General features: G+C 47.6%; 1 protein-coding gene across 4 annotated transcripts in view; it reads left to right on the forward strand.

Annotated features, from left to right (window-relative positions):
* Positions 1–22,469, forward strand: part of LOC132397019 (acetylcholinesterase-like) — a 79,630-nt gene that overhangs the window by 39,572 nt on the left and 17,589 nt on the right. For all 4 annotated transcript variants that reach the window (XM_059975241.1, XM_059975239.1, XM_059975238.1 and 1 more), the window contains 2 exons: positions 8,059–9,663; positions 15,969–16,135. In XM_059975241.1, the coding sequence (XP_059831224.1) occupies positions 8,165–9,663; positions 15,969–16,135 (1,666 nt within the window). In that variant the 5' untranslated portion in view covers positions 8,059–8,164. The remainder of the gene's footprint in view (positions 1–8,058; positions 9,664–15,968; positions 16,136–22,469) is intronic.

The following is a 22,469-nucleotide window of genomic DNA, read 5'->3' on the forward strand; positions in this document are numbered from 1 at the left end:
CCAGAATCCTGGCGGACTTTCCATCGATACTGGCACCGCAGTTCACGGCAGCCATGCCCAGACATGGGGTTCAGCACCACATCCCGACCAAGGGACCACCCCTCCACGCTCGTGCTCGGCGGCTTCCCCTGGACAAGCTCCGACTGGCGAAGGAGGAGTTCAAGAGGATGGAGGAATTGGTGATCATTTGGAGGTCTGACAGCCCATGGGCCTCCTCCCTGCACATGGTACCCACAGCAGCTGGGGGTTGGAGACAATGCGGCGACTACCGCAGACTGAAGGAGGCTACAACTCCAGACCACTACCCCGTGCCGCACATACAGGACTTTGCAGCAAACCTGCATGGGGCAAGAATATTTTCCAAAGTAGACCTTGTCCGGGGGTACCATCAAATCCCAGTGCACCCTGAAGACATCCCCAAAACTGCTCTCATCACCCCATTTGCCCTGAAGGATGCCACATAGACATTCTAGCGGCTAATGGACGTGGTGGGACGCAACCTGGACTTTGCGTTCATCTATTTGGATGACATCCTTATAGCCGGCAGTCGTCCTCAGGAGCATCTGTCCCACCTCCGCCAGCTCTACTCCTGCCTGAGTGATTTTGGCCTCACGATCAACCCGGCCAAATGCCAGTTCGGTCTCGATACCATCGACTTCCGGGGCCACAGGATTACCAAAGACGGGGCAACACCTCTGCCCACCAAGGTAGACATGATCCACCTCTTTGCCCGGCCCAACACGGTCAAAGGCCTGCAGGAGTTTGTTGGTATGGTGAACTTCTACCACCGTTTCCTCCCCTCAGCAGCCCATATCATGCGCCCTTTGTACACCCTGATGTCGGGTAAAGGCAAGGACATTACTTGGGACGAGGAGGCCGCGGCCGCTTTCGTTAAAGCCAAGGAAGCCTTGGCAGATGCCGCGACGCTGGTGCACCGCAGAATGGACGTTCCAACTGCCCTCACAGTGGAAGTGTCCAACACAGCAGTCGGTGGGATGCTCATCGACGGGTGCTGGCAACCCCTGGCGTTCTTCAGCAAGCACCTACAACCACCCGAACTCGAGTACTGTGCTTTTGACTGGGAGCTGTTGGCACTGTATCTGGCAATCTGGCATTTCAGGTACTTCTTAGAAGGAAGGCCATTCACCATGTTCACAGACCACAAACCGTTGACCTTCGCGTTCACAAAGGTGTCCGATCCCTGGTCGGCTCCCCAGCAGCGACATCTGTCCTACATCTCCAAATACACAACGGACATCTGGCATGTCTCGGGAAAGGACAACGTCAGGTGGACGCACTCTCCAGACCAGCTGTCCAGGCTCTGTCCCTGGGGGTGGACTATGCAGCACTGGCGGAGGCGCAGCAGGCAGACGCCGAGATGCCCAGCTACAGGACCGCAGTCTCAGGTTTGCAGCTGCAAGATTTTCTTGTAGGCCCAGGTGAGAGGACCCTCCTGTGCGACGTGGCTACTGGCCAACCTCGCCCCATCGTCCCAGCAGCCTGGAGGCGGCGAGTTTTCAATACCATACACGGTTTGGCGCACCCATCTATCAGGACAACCATCCAGCTGGTTTCCAGCAAGTTCGCGTGGCACGGACTTCGCAAGCAGATCAGTGAATGGGCCAGAATGTGCACACAGTGCCAAACAGCCAAGGTACAGCGCCACACTAAAGCCCCGCCGCAGCAGTTCGAACACACCCACCGGAGGTTCGACCACATTCATGTGGATATCGTGGACCCCCTACCAGTGTCCTGAGGGGCGTGGTACCTCCTAACTATGGTAGACCGGTTCACGAGGTGGCCAGAGGCCGTCCTGCTCACCGACACATCTGCCGATTCCTGCGCCCGAGCACTGATTGCAACCTGGGTAGCATGCTTCAGGGTACCGGCCCACATTACATCCGACAAAGGCGCCCAGTTCACCTCCAGCCTGTGGTCGGCTGTGGCCAGCCTGTTGGGGTGCAGCTACACCACACTACTGCCTACTACCCACAGTTGAACGGACTAGTGGAACGCTTCCACCGTCACTTGAAGTCGGCTCTCATGGCCCGCCTGAGAGGATCTAACTGAGTGGATGAGCTTCCCTGGGTCCTGCTTGGAATTCGCACAGCGCCCAAAGAAGATCTGCACGCCTCGTCGGCCGAGTTGGTGTATGGCGCGCCCCTGGCTGTCCCAGGAGAGTTCATACCAGCCCCAAGGGGGCAAGAGAAAGAACCCGCAGCAGTCCTGGACAGACTACGTGAAAGGCTCGGCAACCTGGCCCCCATACCGACTTCACAGCACGGACGGACCCCAACCCACGTACCCAAAGACCTGCAGAACTGTAGGTTTGTGTTTGTACGAAGGGGCAGACACCTGGCACCGCTACAGCAGCCGTACGAGGGGCCGTTCAAGGTGATCTACAACAACGGGTCCACGTATGTTCTGGACATTGAAGGGACAGAGGAGGTTTTCATGGTGGACCAACTCAAACCAGCCCATGTGGACAGCACAGCTGGTTGAGGGTCAGGCACCGCAGCGAAGGCTGATCCAGACTGTGGACATTGGGGGGTGTATCGCCAGTTCTGGGGGGGGGTGGTATGTGGCGACCCACTTTCTGCACAGGCGAACCGGCTCACAAATAGCCAGCGTGCGGGGAGAGACTTTGGTAATGCACCTCCAACGTCATTTCTGCCCGGAGAGGGGGGGCGCTAGGGATTAAATGCCAGTGCCGCCAAGTTTGAATAAACTAGTCTCGAAACAACTTACCGACTGCGTGTCGTTATTTCAGCGCTGTGTGTAGCACATCACTACAAATGTTTGTTTAGCATTTCATGCCAAACCATAAGTTCTGCTTAATCCCATTGCCCCATGGCTGGACCATCCATCTACTTACCTATACTTCTCTTAAATATTGCATTCAAAACCACATCCACCACTTCCTCTGGCAGCTTGTTCCATGTTCTCACCACCGTCTGAGCAAAGAAGTTCCCCCTTTAGGTTCCCCTTAAATATTTCACCTTTCACCCTAAACCTAAAACTTTCACTAGAAGGGACTGCGGCAATTCAAAAAGCAGACTCCCCACTTCTTGCCGGAAAAATGGGGATGGGGTATGAACAGCCACCTTGCCTGCTCTTGCAACTTCTCAAAAAGGGTGACGAGCATGCTTCATAGTGTGCTGAATGAAAAGATTTGGATGCATTAGGTACAGGTAAATGAGAATGATCAATTATATTGGGATTCTCTGCAGTGGGAGTGGATTTGAATCTCTGGCACTATCATTTCCTCTCAACTAACTGTCAAACTCCCAAGTATTTTTGGCATGGGCGGAGTGTTTTCTCAATTCAGCCAAGAGAGTTGGCTAATGCTAATACTGTCCCCCCTTCTGGGACAGATTAGAATGGGCTTTAATTAGCAGTTTGAATGAGGAGCACTGTCATTCCCTCAGCAACAGCTTCCTCCTCCTTAGAATGACTCTATAACCATGTCAATGAAATGGTTGCCCTGTGGAAAAACCAAGAGCTGGTTCTTCAAGACTTGTATTAATCTGTATTTTCAGATGATTCACAAGTTTTCTGAAGATTGGGTGAAGTAGAGCAATTATATTTGCCTTGTCCTGGCTGCTCTTGGCAGTAATTGTAATGCAATCACTCAAGATGAGTGTGATACTCTCCTGAGGAGTTATTCCCTTCTTGGAGAACGTCTGTGTGTGAATTCGTTTAACGTAGTGAGGTTGACACATGGGTAGCCACTACAAGGATCTTGACGGAGCGGGGTCAGGGTCCAGTGATATGGAATGCAAGATGACCGGGGACCCTTCACTGTCACAGCCTTCCTCTGCCTTCACTGCTGTTGTGATCTTCCTCCATCCCCAACAATGAGATCTTGGTTGGACCCCATTTTGTCTGGAGCCTCGCATTTGACCTTACTGTTATGAGTGACCCTACCAGGAGTTAGGCTCAAGCCAGCATTGATCTCTGGCTCTCAGGAACTCACTAGCCTCTCTGCCACGACGAGTTGATGATCCTTGGAGAAGGGTCTGTTGCTACAGAGCAACACTGGCTTGGGAAATCTAGCCGGCATTTTCCGTGTGGCCAGTCTGTTAGCTTTTGTGCGAGGGAGCGGATGGGAGTTTGGAATTTGCAAGTTTTTGTCTTGTTTTGTTTTGTGCTGGGGGGGGGGGTGTTGATGTCTTTCAATTATGTCCATGGTTTTCTTTTTGTTTTGTGACTATCTGGAGAAGACTAATCTCAGCAGTTATTATGCTTACATAGTTTGAAAATAGAATGAACTTTTGAATGTTTGACCTTTTGGAATTGGTGATGGTAGTGACTCACTTACAGAGTCTGGCCCTGTGGCTCAGAAGGGTTGGGAAAGGAAGAGGAAGGCAGTAGTGATAGAGGACTCTATAGTTAGAGGGTCAGACAGGCAATTCTGTGGATGCAGGAAAGAAACTCGGATAGTAGTTTGCCTCCCAGGTGCCAGGGTCCAGGATGTTTCAGATCACATCCACGATATTCTGCAGCAGGAGGGAGAGCAGCTGGAGGTCGTGGTACATATTGGTACCAATGACAAAGGTAGGAAAAGGGAAGAGATCCTGAAAAAAGACTACAGGGAGTCAGGAAGGAAGTTGAGAAGCTGGACCACAAAGGTAGTAATCTTGGGATTATTGCCTGTGCCACGTGACACTGAGTATAGGAATAGGATGAGGTGGAGGATAAATGCGTGGCTGAGGGATTGGAGTGGGGACAGGGATTCAGATTTCTGGATAATTGGGACCTCTTCTGGGGCAGGTGTGACCTGTACAAAAAGTTTGGGTTGCACTTGAATCCGAGGGGGACAAATATCCTGGCAGGGAGGTTTGCAAAGGCTGTTGGGGAGAGTTTAAACTAGAATTGCTGGGGGGGGTGGGAACTGAATTGAAGTGACAGAGGAAAGGGAGGTTGGCTCACAAATTGAGAAGGCTTGGAGACAGTGCGCAAGGGATGATAGGCAGGTGATAGAGAAGGGCCCTACTCAGACCAATGGTTTGAGATGCATCTATTTTAATACAAGGAGTATTATGAATAAAGGGGATGAGCTTAGAGTGTGGATCAGTATTTGGAGCTATGATGTTGTGGCCATTACAGAGACTTGGATGGCTCAAGGACAGGAATGGCTACTTCAAGTGCCAGGTTTTAGATGTTTCAGAAAGGACAGGGAGGGAGGCAAAAGAGGTGGGGGTGTGGCACTGTTGATCAGAGATGGTGTCACGGCTGCAGAAAAGGTGGATGCCATGGAGGGATTGTCTACGGAGTCTCTGTTGGTGGAAGTTAGGAACAGGACGGGGTCAGTAACTTTACTGGGTGTTTTTTAAAAGCCGCCCAATAATAACAGGGATATCGAGGAGCAGATAGGGAAACAGATCCTGGAAAGGTGTAATAATAACAGAGTTGGCGTAATGGGAGATTTTAATTTCCCAAATATCGACAAATATTGGCATCTCCTGAGAGCAAGGGGTTTAGATGGGGTGGAATTTGTTAAGTGTGTTCAGGAAGGTTTCTTGACACAATATGTAGATAAGCCTACAAGAGGTGAGGCTGTACTTGATTTGGTATTGGGAAATGAACCTGGTCAGGTGTCCGATCTCTCAGTGGGAGAGCATTTTTGAGATAGTGATCATAATTCTATCTCCTTTACAATAGAATTGGAGAGAGATAGTGACAGACAAGTTGGAGTAAGGGGAATTATGAGGCTATCAGGCAGGAAATTGGAAGCTTAAATTGGGAACAGATGTTCTCAGGGAAAAGTACAGAAAAAATGTGGCAGATGTTTAAGGGGAACATGAGGGGAAAGTTCTTCACTCAGAGGGTTGAGAGAGTGTGAAAAGAGCTGCCAGCATGAGTGGTGCATGTGAGCTCGATATCAATGTTTAAGAGAAGTTTGGATAGGTACATGGAAGTAGGGGTATGAAGGGCTATGGTCTCGGTGCAGGTCGATGGGAGTAGGCAGAGTAAATGGTTTTCACATGGACTAGATGGGCCAAAAGGCCTATTTCTGTACTGTACTTCTCTATGACTCTATGTTCAGGGGATATTTGTGTGGAGTTCTACATAGGTACGTTCCAATGAGACAGGGAAGTTTTGGTAGGGCACAGGAACTGTGGTGTACAAAGGCTGTAATAAATCTAGTCAAGAAGAAAAAAAAAGCTTACCAACGGTTCAGAGAGCTAGGTAATGTTAGAGATCTATAAGATTATAAGGCTAACAGGAAGGAGCTTAAAAAGGAAATTAGGAGAGCCAGAAGGGGCCTATAAATAACCTGGATGAGGAAGTGGAGCTCAGTTTTGCATCCTATCAGTGTCTCGCTGTACCCTCTGACAGCCCTCCACACTATCCACTACACCCCCAACCTTTGTGATCAGCAAATTTACTAACCCATCCCTCCAATTCCTCATCCAGTTCATTTATAAAAATCACAGAGTAGGGGTCCCAAAACAGGCACACAACTGGTCACTGACCTCCATGCAGATTATGACCTGTCTACAACCACTCTTTGCCTTCTGTGGACAAGCCAGTTCTGGATCCACAAAGCAATGTCCCCTTGGATCCCATGCCTCCTTACTTTCTCAATAAACCTTGCATGGAGTACCTTAACAAATGCCTTGCTGAAATCCATATACACTACATCGACTGCTCTACCTTCATCAATGTGTTTAGTCACATCCTCAAAATTCAATCAGGCTCTTCAGGCAGAACCTGCCTTTCACATGCTGACTATTCCTAATCATATCATGCCTCTCCAAATGTTCATAAATCCTGTCTCTCAGGATCTTCTCCATCAACTTACCAACCACTGAGGTAAGACTCACTTGTCTATAATTTCCTGAGCTATCTTTGTGCTCCCTTTCTTGAATAAATGAACAACATCCACAACCCTCCAATCCTCCAGAACCTCTCTCATCCCCATTGATGATGCAAAGGTCATCACCAGAGGCTCAGCAATCTCCTCCCTCGCCTCCCACAGTAGCCTGGGGTACATTCGTCCAGTCCCAGTGACTTATCCAACTTGATGTTTTCCAAAAGCTCCAGCATATCCACTTTCTTAAATAAATAAATAAAACTAAACATTAGACCGTTATGTAATCTTAAGAATAAGAAGATTGAAAGGTTGCAGCAGAACATCAGTTTAATGTCTAACATGAAGTAGTGTACTGTCTCACAAACAGAATGGTAGTCCTTTGGCACTGCACCATCCACAGCAGTGCAGCGCTCTCTTGTAGCTAGTGGCAAAATAAAACATTACAGGGAGGTTGAATAGAGGTTGATGGGTGGTCCATGTATGGGGGTTGGTGGGAGGGAGGAATCGGCTTGTTTTGTTGTTTTTGCTCGTTGTGTTCTGTTTTGCCAAAAATTGTAGCTGTGATATGTTGATGCCGAAACTTGTGGCGCCATGCACGTCCCTGGTGGGCCTTGGCCGTTAACACAATCAATGTATTTCTCTGTGTTTCAGCGTACACTGGATAAATAAATCTGAATTTGAAAGGGTGTGATTACACACGTGTCCTGTTGATAGATTAACAAGGGCAGTCAGAGCAAGGGGAAACAGAAGGGATATCAAAGCTCTGACACACAAGGGAGCTGTTGTTGAGAGTCGGATCCAAAAGCAGAACACTGGAAAGCCACGGCAGCCCGAGAGTGAAAAGAAAGCGGAGTTACCGGTACAGGTGGATAGACTTGCAGCAGAACTGACCCATTCCAATGCAAAGGCAAAACATGAGTTCAGTTTTGAGTCCTGTTAGTCTGAAACCTGTACCGAGTGTCGTGGGGCCATTGTGGCATCTAGGACCCTGGATGGTGGGCACAGACAATGTAAAAGAGCTATTGTTTCATCTCCTGCAGTCACTTGAAAGTCCTGTCTTCACCCCTTTGGAGAGATTTCCTTCATCCTGTCCTCTTTATCCCCACCCGCCTGCAGCTCTCACTTTGCAAGCTCTGATAAATGATCTTGTGCGTAAAACGTTGGCTTTTTTCTTTCTCTCTCTCTCTCTACAGATGCTGCCTAACCTCCAGCATTTTCTGCTTTCTTGTTTATTTCAGACTTCCAACCCTGGCAACTCCTTGGTTTCTTTCCGAACTACGGGAATTGTTTCTATTCTGCTCTGCCCTCGCTTCTCCCTTCAGGGCCGAAACAGCAGTGAGAACAATGAATTTGCTCATCACCTCAGTGCTGGGCATGCTTCTGCACTCCTCCATGTGTCAGTCACAACCAAACTCCGAGCTCCTTGTCAACACTCTATCAGGGAAAGTGAAGGGAACAAGGATACCAGTCCTGACCAGCCACGTCAGCACCTTTCTGGGAATACCCTTCGCAGAAGCTCCAGTGGGAAACTTGCGGTTCCAGAAACCCATGGCCAAGAAGCCCTGGACTGAAACCTGGGATGCCACTTCCTATCCCAAGAACTGTTACCAGTATGTTGATAACCAGTACCCTGGATTTCCCGGTTCCGAGATGTGGAATCCCAATAGGGAGATGAGCGAGGACTGCTTGTACCTCAATATTTGGGTGCCTTCTCCAAGACCCAAAAATGCAGCTGTCATGGTCTGGGTCTTTGGAGGTGGTTTCTACAGCGGCTCCTCAACATTGGACGTCTACAACGGGAAATATCTCGCTTACACGGAGAAGGTGGTGGTGGTCTCCATGAACTACAGGGTGGGTGCATTTGGGTTCCTCGCCCTGCACGGAAGCGAGGAGGCGCCCGGGAACGTGGGCCTTCTGGACCAGAGACTGGCTCTGCAGTGGGTGCAGAAGAACATCCGGTTCTTTGGTGGCGACCCGGGAATGGTGACCATCTTCGGAGAGAGTGCGGGCGGTGCTTCTGCTGGCATGCATTTACTGTCCCCAGACAGCAGGGACCTGTTTCAAAGAGCCATCCTTCAGAGTGGCTCACCGAATTGCCCGTGGGCCACCATCTCGCGAACTGAAGGGCGCAGGAGAGCAGTCGAGTTGGGAAGGCTCCTTAGCTGCAACATCAAAAATGACAGAGCATTAATCCGCTGCCTTCGGGCAAAGAAGCCCAAGGAATTGATTGACCAAGAATGGAATGTCCTTCCCTACAGTGGTATCTTCCGATTTCCCTTCGTTCCCATCATTGACGGAGACTTCTTCCCGGAATCCCCAGACGCCATGATAAACACGGGCAACTTCAAGAGAACGCAAGTCTTATTAGGAGTTAATAAGGACGAGGGTACTTTTTTCCTTTTGTATGGAGCGCCAGGTTTCAGCAAGGACTCCGAGAGCACCATCTCCCGCAAAGACTTCATGTCGGGAGTCAAGCTAAGTGTACCTCACGCCAGTGACTTGGGGTTGGAAGCTGTGGCCCTCCAGTACACGGACTGGATGGACGAGCACAACGGCGTAAAGAACAGAGATGCCATGGATGACATTGTGGGGGACCACAATGTCATCTGCCCCTTGATGCACTTTGCCCTCAAGTACTCCGAGTTCGGCAGCGGTACCTATGTGTATTTCTTCGACCATCGGGCCTCCAACATGGTGTGGCCAGAGTGGATGGGGGTGATCCATGGCTACGAGATTGAGTTTGTGTTTGGGCTGCCGCTGGAGAAGAAGTTGAACTACACACAGGAGGAGGAGATGCTCAGTAGGAAGATGATGCACTATTGGTCGACGTTTGCTAAAACTGGGTAAGATTAAAAGAAAGCTACCAAATGCATTAAAGACAAAAATTAAGCCTTTCCAAAGTCCCCAGATTCACAAGCATTTCACAGCCAATGAAAGTCTCTAAACCTGTTCATGTAGGGACTGTGTTTTATGCAAATGATTTCCACTGACAACCATGTGATGATGACCAGGAACAAGAAAGCCAAGCTAGATAATTCTTTTATTCACTTACAGCCTTTTGAGCCATGAACCTCGCAGAAACCCCCATGTTAATCCGAGCCTAACCACAGTAACATTTACAATGACCAATTAACCTACCAACCGGTATGTTAATTAAAGAGCCTAGGCATGTTAATCCGAGTCTAACCACAGTAACATTTACATTGACCAATTAACCTACCAACTGGTATGTCTTTGGACTGTGGGAGGAAACCGGAGCACCCGGAAGAAACTCATGGGATCAGAGGGAGAGCGTACAAACTCCTTACAGACAGCAGCAGGAATTAAACCCCTGTAACTGGTGTTGTAAAGTGTGGTGCTAACCACTATGCCACCAGATATGTAGCGCAGTGGTCGGCACAACGCTTTACAGTGCAGGCAATTATCGCCACTGTCTGTAAGGAGTTTGTACGTTCTCCCTGTGACCACGTGTGTTTCCTCCCACAGTCCAAAGACGTAGGGGTTAGTAGGTCAATCGGTCACATGGGTGTAATTGGACTCATTGGGCCGAATGGGCCGGTTACTGCGCTGTACCTCTAAATAACTTCTCTTAGTTTAGATGGAACGCATTCCAGGTAATTGGGAAAGAAATTGCAAACACCCTGATTGTAATTTTATAGATAATAGGTGCAGGAGTAGGCCATTCGGCCTTTTGAGCCAGCACCGCCAATGTGATCGTGGCTGATCATCCACAATCAGTACCCCGTTCCTGCCTTCTCCCCATATCCCCTGACTCCGCTATCTTTAAGAGCTCTATCTAACTCTTTCTTGGAAGTATCCAGAGAATTGGCCTCCACTGCCCTCTGAGGCAGAGCATTCCACATGGGTGAGAAAGTTTTTGCTGAACTCCGTTCTAAATGGCCCACCACTTATTCTTAAACTGTGGCCTCTGGTTCTGGACTCCCCCAACATCTTTCAACCTATTGTTTCTGGGCTGCTGCTTGAAGACTGGGAAGAGTGATACTGTAGCGATGTATTACATACAGAGCTAGAGACGACACGCAGTCGGTAAGTCGTTTCGAGACTAGTTTATTCAAACTTTGCGCCCTAGCCCTCCCCGGGCAGAATCAGAGGTGCATTACCAAAGTCTCTCCCCGCGTGCTGGCTATTTGTGAGCCGGTTCGCCTGCGCAGAAAGTGGGTCGCCACAATACTGTTATTACGGTTTTTTTTCCCTTCTATCCTTTCTCCTGGACAGTCCCTTTAACTTCAGGGTGTGGAAGTTTTAGACACAGTAATCATGGACGGAATTAGCATTCACTTGGACAAGTGTGGATTAGTTAGAGAAAGCCAACTGTTATTTGTCAACGGCAAATTGTGCCTGGCTAACCTGGGTGGTACTGATTAAAATATCTAAGAGTGTTAACAAAGGAGTTAGTGTGGTTGTATACATATCGGCTTCCAAAAACTATTTGATAAGGTGACATGTAGAAGGTTGTGTCACAGAGCAATGAGCAATTCAGCATGGATACAGGACCTTCAGCTCAACAATCAAATCAAATCAAATCGTACACAGACATAGCTAAATGAGACAGCATTCCTCCTGGGGCCAAGGTTCAAAACATTCAAAATAGCGAGTAACGTAATTCAAAATATTGAGCAAAGAAGCATATTCACTCCTAAACAAACATATATCTAGTCCAAGCTGAGGAACAATGTCGGGCAATCAACGGTACAGTCTCCTGGCAGTGTACAGGCACACACCATCCAGCCTGTCATTCCACTGCTCGGACATGGGAGGGCAGCACTGACAGGACAGGCCAGGCTCCAGCTGAGCTCAACCACACTGAAGCACTTCTGCATCTCTAACCCGGTCTGCAGCAGCAGGCAAGTCCGAGGCTTGAGGCCTAGTTCTCGCTACAACCAAGGCCACACAGCTCCCGTGTCGACTGTCTAGCCACCAGACAAGGGTAACAGGCCTGTGGCAACTTGTGTTATCCCTGCCAACAGAGTCTTGCGATCACAAGTGAAATGCCTGAGAATCTCCCATGGTTATACTGCACCAACTCCGATGCTTCTGATTAGGCAGCAACAAGTCCTTACCATTGACGTATCTAGTCCAAGTTTCCTGCATTCGTCCCTTCTCCTTCCTACCCCTCCTTGTGCCTGTCCAAATACTTCATAAATGATACAACTGTACCTGCCTCAACCAGTTCCTCTGGCTGCTGGTTCCATATTCTTACCACCTTCTGTGTGGAAAAGTTGCCCCTCAGATCTCTTTCGAATCTTATCCCCATCATCCCAACCCTCTGCTCTCTAGACTCTCCTATCTTGGCCAAACTTTATCTAAGCCTCTCATGATTTTGAACACTTCTGTAAGGTCACCTGTGTGTTAAGGTTTAGCCTGGCCGACCTCTCCGTAACTGAAGCCCTCTGGTTCTGGAAACGTCCTTCTCTGCACTCTTTCCAATTTACCCATGTATTTTCTGACCAAAACTGCCCACAGTACTCTGAGATAACACATAAAAGAGGCTGGTAGAGCTCTGTATACATTGGATTTTAAGCATCTGCAGAGTATCTTGTGTCCCAGCTCCTATATTTGGTAATGCAGTAGGTTCTGCAGATGCTGGAAATCCAGGTCAGTGCACACAAAATTCTCTTCCATAGAAGAAGAGAATAAACAGTTCTTGTTTCAGGCCAAGACCCTTCGTTGGGACTATATTCGGTTGAAGGGTCAGAATTCCAAATCTTTTTTCAGCACCCTGTCTACCTGTAATGCCTTTTTCAATTAACTCTGCACTTGTGCTCCTGTTCCATTACACACCTAATGTCCTATCATTCAGAGTATAAGTCCTGGCTCTAGGTTGCTTTTCCAAAATGCATCATCCTGCACTTCTGTGTGTTGAAATCCATTTGGCACTCAGCCCATTTCCCTAACTGGTCAAGAACCCCTTGTAATCTTGGATAACCTTCTTAACTATTGGTAACTAATTTCATCTCATCCACAAACTCACTCATCTGGCTTTGTGTATTGGCATCAAATCATTTATATAAATAAAAAGTAATGAGTCCCGATATGGATCCCTACGGGGATAACTTGTCACCGACATCCATTCGCAGAATCTACTTTCATCCACCTCCTGCTTCCCACTTCTGAGCCAAATTTTGAACCCACCTAACTAGCTCTCCCTGGATTCAATGAGACCTAACCTGGTACTCCAATAGTGTCTACTGGGACTTCCTATCTCCCCAGCCACCTTGTTAAACATTCTATAGCTAAATCTTGGGATTTTCCTTGACCTTACCTCACAGATCCATGCATTCCTCTCTTAGCCCTCCTGATTTCCATCTTAAGAGTCTTCTCATTGTCGTCAGACCTAACCTCCTAAAACCAAAAGATCTTTCCTTTTCCCTGTCCTTGATGCAAGCCTCAATATCCCTTGTCAGCCAAGGTTCCCTAAAATTACAAGGTTTACCACTCAGCCTGACCGAACGCTGACCTTGCACCCTCGATATCCCACTGTTGAAAGCCTCCTACTTGACATTCATTCTTACCCTGTCAAACAGCTCATGCAATTGCCATCAAGATTTTTAGAACAGTACAGACCCTTAAGCCCACCATGTTTTGCTGACCTATTGGCCTATGCTAAGATCAATCTAACCCTTCCCCAGATATAACCCTCCATTTTCTGTCATCCATGTGCCTGTCTAAGAGTTTCTTAAATGTCTGTAACGTATCTGCCTCTACCACCACCTTCACAGGGTGTTCCATGTGCACATCAGTCTGTGCATTTTTTAAAAAAGTAAATAAATGACCTCAGACATCCACCCCATACTTTCCTCTAATCACCTTAAAATGATGCCCTGTTGTATGAGGCATTGCCACTCTGGGAATAGGGGGGTGCTGGATGTTTACTCTATCTGTGCCTCTTACCATGTACAACTCTGTCAATTCACTTCTCATTCTCCTTCACTCCAAAGAGAAAATCCCAACCCACTCAACTGCCATCTAATACAGGCAAATCCTGGTAAATCTCCTCTGCACCCTCTGAAGCTTCCACGTCCTTCCTGTAATGAGGAGACCGCTGTACCCCAAGTGTCGTCTAACTAGAGTATCCTAGAGCTCAGGATATAAAGTTGACCAAGTATCAGGAAACAAAGAATATTTCTGGAGGCAGTTTCAGAGGAGAGATGCCCCAGGGCTCTGTAGGATTACTGCTTTTCTTATTAAGAAATTTTCTTATTATTATTCATATGGAAATATTCCGGGCACAGGTTTCCAACCTGGAGGCCAGTCGGTTGTGCAGGGAGCAACTACAGACTGGTGGAATGCAAACAAAATCTGATACTGGGAAATGTGGGGCATTGCAGTTTGGTGACAAGAATGAGGAGAGGTGGTCAGCTCCACAACTCCTCATTCTAAGAACAGAGGTTGACAGATCCATGTGCTCAAAGTGATAGGACAGGTTGAGAGAAGTAGAGATATGCAGGTATTCAAAATAAAGGGCACGTATACAGTCGTTTGAAACTGTTCTCATTGGTAGAAGGGTTACGAAGCGGGGAATTGAAACCCAAGGCATTTGGGGAAAGACCTGGCAGTGACACGATGAGGAATTCATTTGGACAGTGAGTGACTGGGCTCTGGAGGGAAATGCCACAGGGAATAGTGAGGGCAGATTTCAACTACAGCTTTCAGAAGGGGTCTGGATATGCGTCTGAAGGATTTGTAATAGGTTTGGGAAATGGCTGGGGCTCTGCAATGATCATTCTGTGTTTCTGCTACATTGCTTGAAGGGGAAATGCAGAGGACAGGAGTCTGTCTCTTACCTCTGCGATAATGGGTCATTTATATCTGAGGCCACTCCATTCACAATGCTTCACACGCTGCCAGTGTGGATGCTTGCTAAACTATGTGAAGTTTGATACAGTTATCACCTCCTGGGTGGGATTAGAGAGAACATCACCCATCGTATTGGCCCTGCTTTTCAATTTCTAGATTTTCTTTAAGAAATATAATTGAATTCTCACTGCGGTGATGGAGGTGGGAGACCTCACGTTATTACTCCGTGTCTGTAGATGACACCGTGTGATAGAACCACCATGCGACCATAGTTTAGCAGCTTTAAAACCGAGCCTCCAATTTCTGTGAACAAGATAAATTGAATTAGACGTGGGTTGGGCCCAAATGGGATCTAAACTCCAACAACTTCCATTTATTAGTCTCATGGTAAAAGCTAGAAACTCCTAGGAAGAACTAGAAAGCCCAGGACATGCCCTCTTCTCATTGCTATCATCAATGTGAAGGTGCAGGAGCCTGAAGACCCACATTCAATACTTTAGGAAAGTTTCTTCTCGTCCTCCATCAAATTTCTGAATGGTCCATGAATACTATCTCACAATTCCTCTTTCGCTTTTTTTTATTGTAACAGTAACTTATTGGCATTGTACTGTTGCCACAAAACAATAAATTTCATGACCTGATTCAGGAAGTTTATTATTTTGTGGCAGCAGATTCCGATTCCTCCTGTAAAATTGGGGATTGGCTCACAGTTAAGGATGAAGTCTCTCAACTTGTGATTGGAGGAGAAGCTTGCATTCAGACTGTTGGGACCAATACCAATCCTTTGCCAGATCACTTGCTGTCACAGGCTTGTTCAGTACAATCTGTTCATGGAGTTTGTGCTGATTTGGTTCATAAAGAAATGCAAACGGACCCTTCAACGCACTAAGTCCACATCAACCATTTGCACTAATCCTACACTATATTCTATTCATTTCATTCTCCCCAAGATTCCCTACTCTTTCTACCCATCTCTCCAAATTCTCCCCTATTCCACACCAAGGGGTAACTTGCAGCACCCAATGCACCCAGCAGCCCACATCTCTAGGATGTTTAGCTGTTTACTTGGACCCTCTAAATGCAGTGGGTGTCTCCGATTCTTCTATTCATTACTGTCTTTAGGATCGGGATACTGGGGAAGAAATTGTTTCTGAGCTTCCCTCGAATTCTTCAACCAAGCCAATTAAATTGGACTGATTATTTGCCTTGTGACCAAGGAAAAGACAGAAAACCTCCCAACTCCATATATCCCTGCCCCTTAAGCCCCTACAAACGATGTCCTTCTAACAGTCATGTCACCCTAAATGCTCTTTTCCTCTCTCCTCTGTAGAAACCCAAACGAGTTCCATTCAAAGGAGAATGTTTGGCCTCCCTTCACCACCAGCGAGCAGAAGTTTATTGACCTCAACACCAAGCCCGTCAAAGTCAACCAACGGCTCAGAGTTCAGACGTGTGTCTTCTGGAACCAGTTCCTCCCCAAGCTTCTCAATGTCACAGGTAAGGTGTGTGCCTGCACCGTGCAGGACCTTCTAATCCACCCTCCACCTGTCCTTTCCTTTACATCGCTAAAGTGTCCGGCTTCATCTCAACAGGCCCACTGCAACTCCCTGTGTTAGTGAGCTGGGGTAGGGGTACAGCTCGAGACACAAAGTACAATCAAGCACACAAATCCCTCTCCTGCAGGGCCCAAACTGGGATCACAGGAGGTGCAGAGGTGCAGAGGTGCAGTTAACTCCAATAGCCCAGAGTCATTCCTGCCCTCCTGTGCTGCCTATAGGAAATTTGCAGGTTCTCCCTGTGACAATGTGATCTAGAACATAGAACGGTACAGCACAGGAACAGGCCATTCAGCCCACAATGTTGTGCTGAACCATTTGCTTTAATCAGAAACACCCAAACATTAATCCCTGGAACTTGCACAATGTCCATATCCCTCCACCTTCCTTACATCTCTGTCCTGTTCAAACATCTCTGAAAAACCTCTAATGTGTTTGCCTCTACCACCACACCAGGGAGCACATTCCAGGCATCACCACTCTGTGGAAAAACAAACTTACCCCTCTCACCTTCAATGCATGTTCTCTGGTATTAGACATTTATAGACAATAGGTGCAGGAGTAGGCCATTTGGACCTTTGATCATCCACAATCAGTACCCCGTTCCTGCCCTCTCCCCATATCCCTTGACTCCGCTATCTTAAAGAGCACTATCTAAATCTTTCTTGAAAGCATCCAGAGAATTGGCCTCCACTGCCTTCTGAGGTAGAGCATTCCATAGATCCACAACTCTCTGGGTGAAAAAGTTTTTCCTCAGTTCTGTTCTAAATGGCCTGCCCCTTATTCTTAAACTGTGGCCTCTGGTTCTGGACTCCCCCAACATCGGGAACATGTTTCCTGCCTCTAGTGTGTCCAATCCCTTAATAATCTTATATGTTTCAATCAGATCCCCTCTCATCCTTCTAAATTCCAGTGCATACAAGCCCAGTCGCTCCAATCTTTCAACAATTGACAGTCCCACCATCCCGGGAATCAACCTCGTGAACCTACGCTGCACTCCTTTAATCCTCAAATTTGGAGACCAAAGCTGAACACAATACTCCAGGTGTGGTCTCACCAGGGCCCTGTACAACTGTAGAAGGACCTCTTTGCTCCTATACTCAACTCCCCTTGTTATAAAGGCCAACGTGCCATTAGCTTTCTTCACCTCCTGCTGTACTTGCATGCTTACTTTCAGTGACTGATGAACAAGGACACCTAGATCTCGTTGTACTTCCCCTTTTCCTAACTTGACACTATTCAGATAGTAATCTGCCTTCCATTTCTTGCCACCAAAGCGGATAACCTCATATTAAACTGCATCTGCCGTGTATCTGCCCACTCACCCAACCTGGCCAAGTCACCCTGCATTGTCCTAACATCCTCCTCATATTTCACACTACCACTCAGCTTTGTGTCATCTGTAAATTTGCTAATATTACTTTTAATCCCTTCATCTAAATCATTAATGTATATTGTAAATAGCTGCGGTCCCAGCACCGAGCCTTGCGGTACCCCACTAAGTCACTGCCTGCCATTCTGAAAAGGACCCATTAATCCCTACTCTGTTTCCTGTCTGCCAACCAATTTTCTATCCATGTTGGTACCCTACCCCCAATACCATGTGCTCTAATTTTGCCCACTAATCTCCTATGTGGGACCTTACCAAAGGCTTTTTGAAAGTGCAGGTACACTACATCCACTGGCTCTCCCTTGTCCATTTTCATAGTTACATCCTCAAAAAATTCCCCTTCGTAAATCCATGCTGACTCGGACCGATCCTGTTACTGCTATCCAAATGTGCCATTATTTCATCTTTTATAATTGACTCCAGCATCTTCCCCACCACTGATGTCAACCCTGAGAAACAGATACTCCTTGTCTATTCTATCTAGCCTCATAATCTTATAAACTTCTATCAGGTCTCACCTCAGCATCCACCAGAGGAAACGACCCAGGTTTATCCAGCTCAGTGACAGCACATGCCCTCTAAACCAGGCAGCATCCTGGTAAACCTCTTCTGTATGCTTTCCTGGGTGCCCTGTTTTTCCCACACCCCAATGACCTGAAATTAGTTGCTGAAAACTGCCCCTGCTGCACAAATGGTTACAGGTTCAATTTCCCTTGGCACCTTCATGTTAACATGGGAAGTTTGGCAAATCGGTGTGGGGTGAGTGCAGCTGAAGTTCAAGATGAGTCACGGTGTGGTAGCCTGTTATCCAAAATCCTATTGTCATTCATTGTCCAAATGAAGAGGGAAAAGGAGAGATGTTGGCAGACTAACTGTTCTTTCGTAGGAGAATTGTGCTTTAATAAGCAGCTATTCCTAAGCCGGCCGGTGGTGTACTGGTGTCGGCACCAGACTTTGAGGTGAGTAGTCCCAGGTTTGAATCCGGCCAGCTCCTTGCACGCTTTTCATCTGTGCTGGGTTGAGCATTGAGCTAGCAACTCGGCCTCGTATAAGAACAGACGAAAAGCGACAGAAACAGCAAGACATGGAGAGGAACAACAAGAAGCAGCTATTCCTGCAAAATTGTTCATTAGAATCGGGTTTATTATCACTGACATACCTTGTGAAGTTGGTATTGTGACAGCTGCATAGTGCGGTACATAAAAAATAATTACTATAGGTTACAATAAGAATTTTTTTTTAAAAAAGTGGAAAAAGAGCAAAATAGTGAACACAAGACTCTGCAGATGCCGGAAATCTCGAACAACACACTCAAAATGCTGGGGAAACTCAACAAGTCAATGGAGGGCTGAACAGTCAACGTTTTGGGCTGAAACTCTCAATACGGAGCCCCTGATGAAGGGTCTCAGTCCAAAACATCAGCTGTTTATTCCCTGCCTGACCTGCTGCGTTCCTCCAGCATTTTGTGTAAGCTGAGCAAAACACTGAGCTAGCATTCATGGGTTCATGGACCACTCGGAAACCTGATAACAGAGGGGATGAAGCTGCTCCTAAAATGTTGAGCGTACCTCCTACCTCCTCCCTAACGGCAGTGGTGGTTGTCCATCATATCCAATGATGACAGGAGACCTGTGTGGGAGAACTTTTAAAGTGGAAAAGTGGGGCAATTTCACTCTCTTGACTCAGAACTTGGGTCCAGAGGTACGAACAAGCATCACAAACTGGGGTCTTACAGTGGATGACTGTGACATCTCCTGTGCCTTGTCATGCCCTTCGCTCTCCATAGAACCACCTTCCTGGCCGTTGGATCTCACTGTAGATCTCATCCGCCCAGTCCATTGGAGCTGACTTTGCGTGCTGGGACAGACATGTCCCTATCTCACCGGGATAAGAGCCCGCTGGCTACCCTCACCAAGTTTAGCCCCCTGTCAAAGCGGTGTACCAGGGTGCGCTGTCTTGTGCCACAAGTGAGAGCCGAATGTCCAGTGGGGACCAAAGGTGAGTGAGCTGCCTCAGGACTGGACATGACACCAGAGGCGCTGCCCTTCCCTGGTCACTGTCAGCTGTAATAGTTTACTTTTTTTTAATGATGTGTTTTTATTTAAACTTTGTTAGCTTAACCTTTCTTCCCTATTTTATTTTAGCTTGTGCTGGAGCACTGTAGCTCTGGGGCACCTAGTTGTAGGGGGAAGTTTCTATATTATTTTCAATTCCCTTTTTTATTATTAAGCAAAAAAAAGTCTCCAGGATTCCTGACATTCATCCTGCCCCGAGAAAGGTGGAGAAGAAAAGGAGAATTGTTGAACTTGAAGTGGATTTGGAACTGGCAGTTACTCAATTGTAGGCCCAAGCCTCCTCCCAACATCCAGTCATGTATCCCCAAACCATATCGGCCCACCCCAAACTGCCACACACCAAATCAGCCCAATCCCACAGATCCTCCCCTACCTTCCAAATGCCAGGCCCCTCACCCCTCCATCCCAAGTCCCTTTCTGTGAACAGCACTCCTCACTGTCTGATGACACATGGCCTCACCCACCGTCCATTAATCAGCTTCTGCTCTTGTTGAAATTTGCTTTTCTATCTCTGGCCTCAAAAATAAATTACACTGTTTCCTTCCTTTTCCAACTCTCCCTCCACCACAATTCCAGCCATAACATCCTGGCCTTACTCCTAGAGATTTGCTTCAATCTTATTAAAAAAATTAAATTGTTTAACAAAATCGAAGTAGCAGAAATCTCCTTTTAAGCAGTAAATTTTATAAAATTGTATAATATTTTATAAACTGGTCTGCATAAGTTCACTAACTTCTAAAATGTCTTTATTGCATTTGAACACTGGGTGGTAGAGTAGAGCTACGTCTCTACCAAAGGAGGGATGAGGTGCCCCTTCCCTCCGCTAGCCTGCAGGTCACCCTTGGGCGAGGTGTAGCACCTGCTTAGCCCCCCCCCCACCTCAATCAGGGTCACATGAAGCCATGGGAGCAGGTGGTGGATGGTCGTATGAGTAGATGGTGCAGATCACGTCCTAGTTATGTGAGCACTGACGCCAGGCAGACAATCACTGAAGAGTATTGATAATAGCTGGGATCACCTGTCTTGTAAAGACACTGCCCAGGAGAAGGCAATGGCAAACCACTTCTGTAGAAAAATTTTCCAAGATCATAGTCATGAGACCATGATCACCCACGTCATACAACATAATGAACGAATCTCCACTCAGCACTATTAGCAATGGTGATACCATATGTTCCTAAAATATATTCTGCGTCCTTCATGACTGGACTCAGAGGACCCGAACTCTGTTCAGTTAGCACCTTTAATTGCTTCCCTTGTGTCTGAATGCATCTAATATCCGTTGCTGCTTTGAGAATCTGGAGGAGGAGGGGGTGGCGTGGTTGTGGAGCACTGTAACAATGCCAGCGATCAGGGTTTGATTGCTACTGCTGTCTGTAAGGAGTTTATACACTCTCCCCTTGACTACGTGGCTATCCTCCCAGTTGCTCTGCTTTTCTCCCACATTCCAAAGGGGTAGGGGGTTGCTAGATTAATTGGTCACATGGGTGTAAATTGGGCAGTGTATCCTCATTGGGCCAGAGGGCTCCTGACTGCATTACATCGCTAAGTAAATAAATAATGCCTTGTGAGTAAGTTCCATCTGTAGCTGCCCTCCGCACCAGCACTGACCTGTTCGAAGGGCTTTCCTGGTAATTGTGGGCACATTGATTCTTTCTATACTGCTCCACTGTCACCCTCTCTACATATCTGATTCTCACCTTTGTCTCTTCTCTGTTTCTGTCAATCTCCGCTCTACCCCTTGCTCCTTTCTCTCCACCCACCAATCAAAATTAAGTGTAGAATGAATCTACTAGTGTCCCCCCACCCTGCTGCTGAGTTCCTGTCCAACACTCCCCTCTAATGGTCGTAAGCAGTCATTGCATGACTCAGTTCAAAGCTGCTCCAAGCTCCGACAGCCTCAGAACGCCAACAGGCACACCTCCATCATAGTTAGGTAGACTAATCCCAGCCTCAGAACGCCAACAGGCACACCTCCATCATAGTTAGGTAGACTAATCCCCAGCAAGCTCTGACAGCTTAGTCCTCTAGCTTCATTTTGCTCTTGGATGAGGAAGACACCCCCACTTGCCAACAAGAAACCATTGGGTAGATGTCACAGAGTGCTGAAGGAACACTACAGGCCAGGTAGCACCTGTGGAAAAGGCCGAGACCCTTCATTAGGATTGGGAAGAACAATGAGGAGCGTGGTAAGAAAGTGGGGGAGGGGAGGGAGGTGATAGGCGAAACCGAGAAGGGGTGAAGCAAAGGGCTGAGCAGTTGATTGGTGAAAGAGATAGAGGGCTGGAGAAGGGGGAATATGAAAGAAGGGGCAGAAGGCCTTGGAAGAGAGTGATGGTCAGGAGGGATGCGGTGAGAGAGGGAAAAGGGGATGGGGAATGGTGAAGGGGATAAGGGGGCCCCTGGCCTCCTCTACTGTCGTGATGAGGCCACACTCAGGTTAGAGGAGCAACACCTGATATTTTGTCTGGGTAGCCTCCAGCCTGATGGTATGAACATCGATTTCTCAAACTTCCAGTAATGCCCCCATTTCCCTCTCTCACTTTATCTCCTTACCCGCCTATCACCTCCCTCTGGTGCTCCTCCCCCTTTCCTTTCTTCCATGGCCTCTGTCCTCGCCTATCAGACTCCCCCTTCTCCAGCCCTGTATCTCTTTCACCAATCAACTTCCCAGCTCTTTACTTCACCTCTCCCCCCTGCCGGTTTCATCTATCACTTTGTGGTTCTTCCTCCCCTCCAGTCCCTTCTTACTCTGGCTCCTCATCTTCTCTCCTCAGTACTGATGAAGGGTCTCAGCCCAAAATGTCACC

Source organism: Hypanus sabinus, chromosome 7 (genome assembly GCF_030144855.1).
Source record: "Hypanus sabinus isolate sHypSab1 chromosome 7, sHypSab1.hap1, whole genome shotgun sequence".
Taxonomy (NCBI): domain Eukaryota; kingdom Metazoa; phylum Chordata; class Chondrichthyes; order Myliobatiformes; family Dasyatidae; genus Hypanus; species Hypanus sabinus.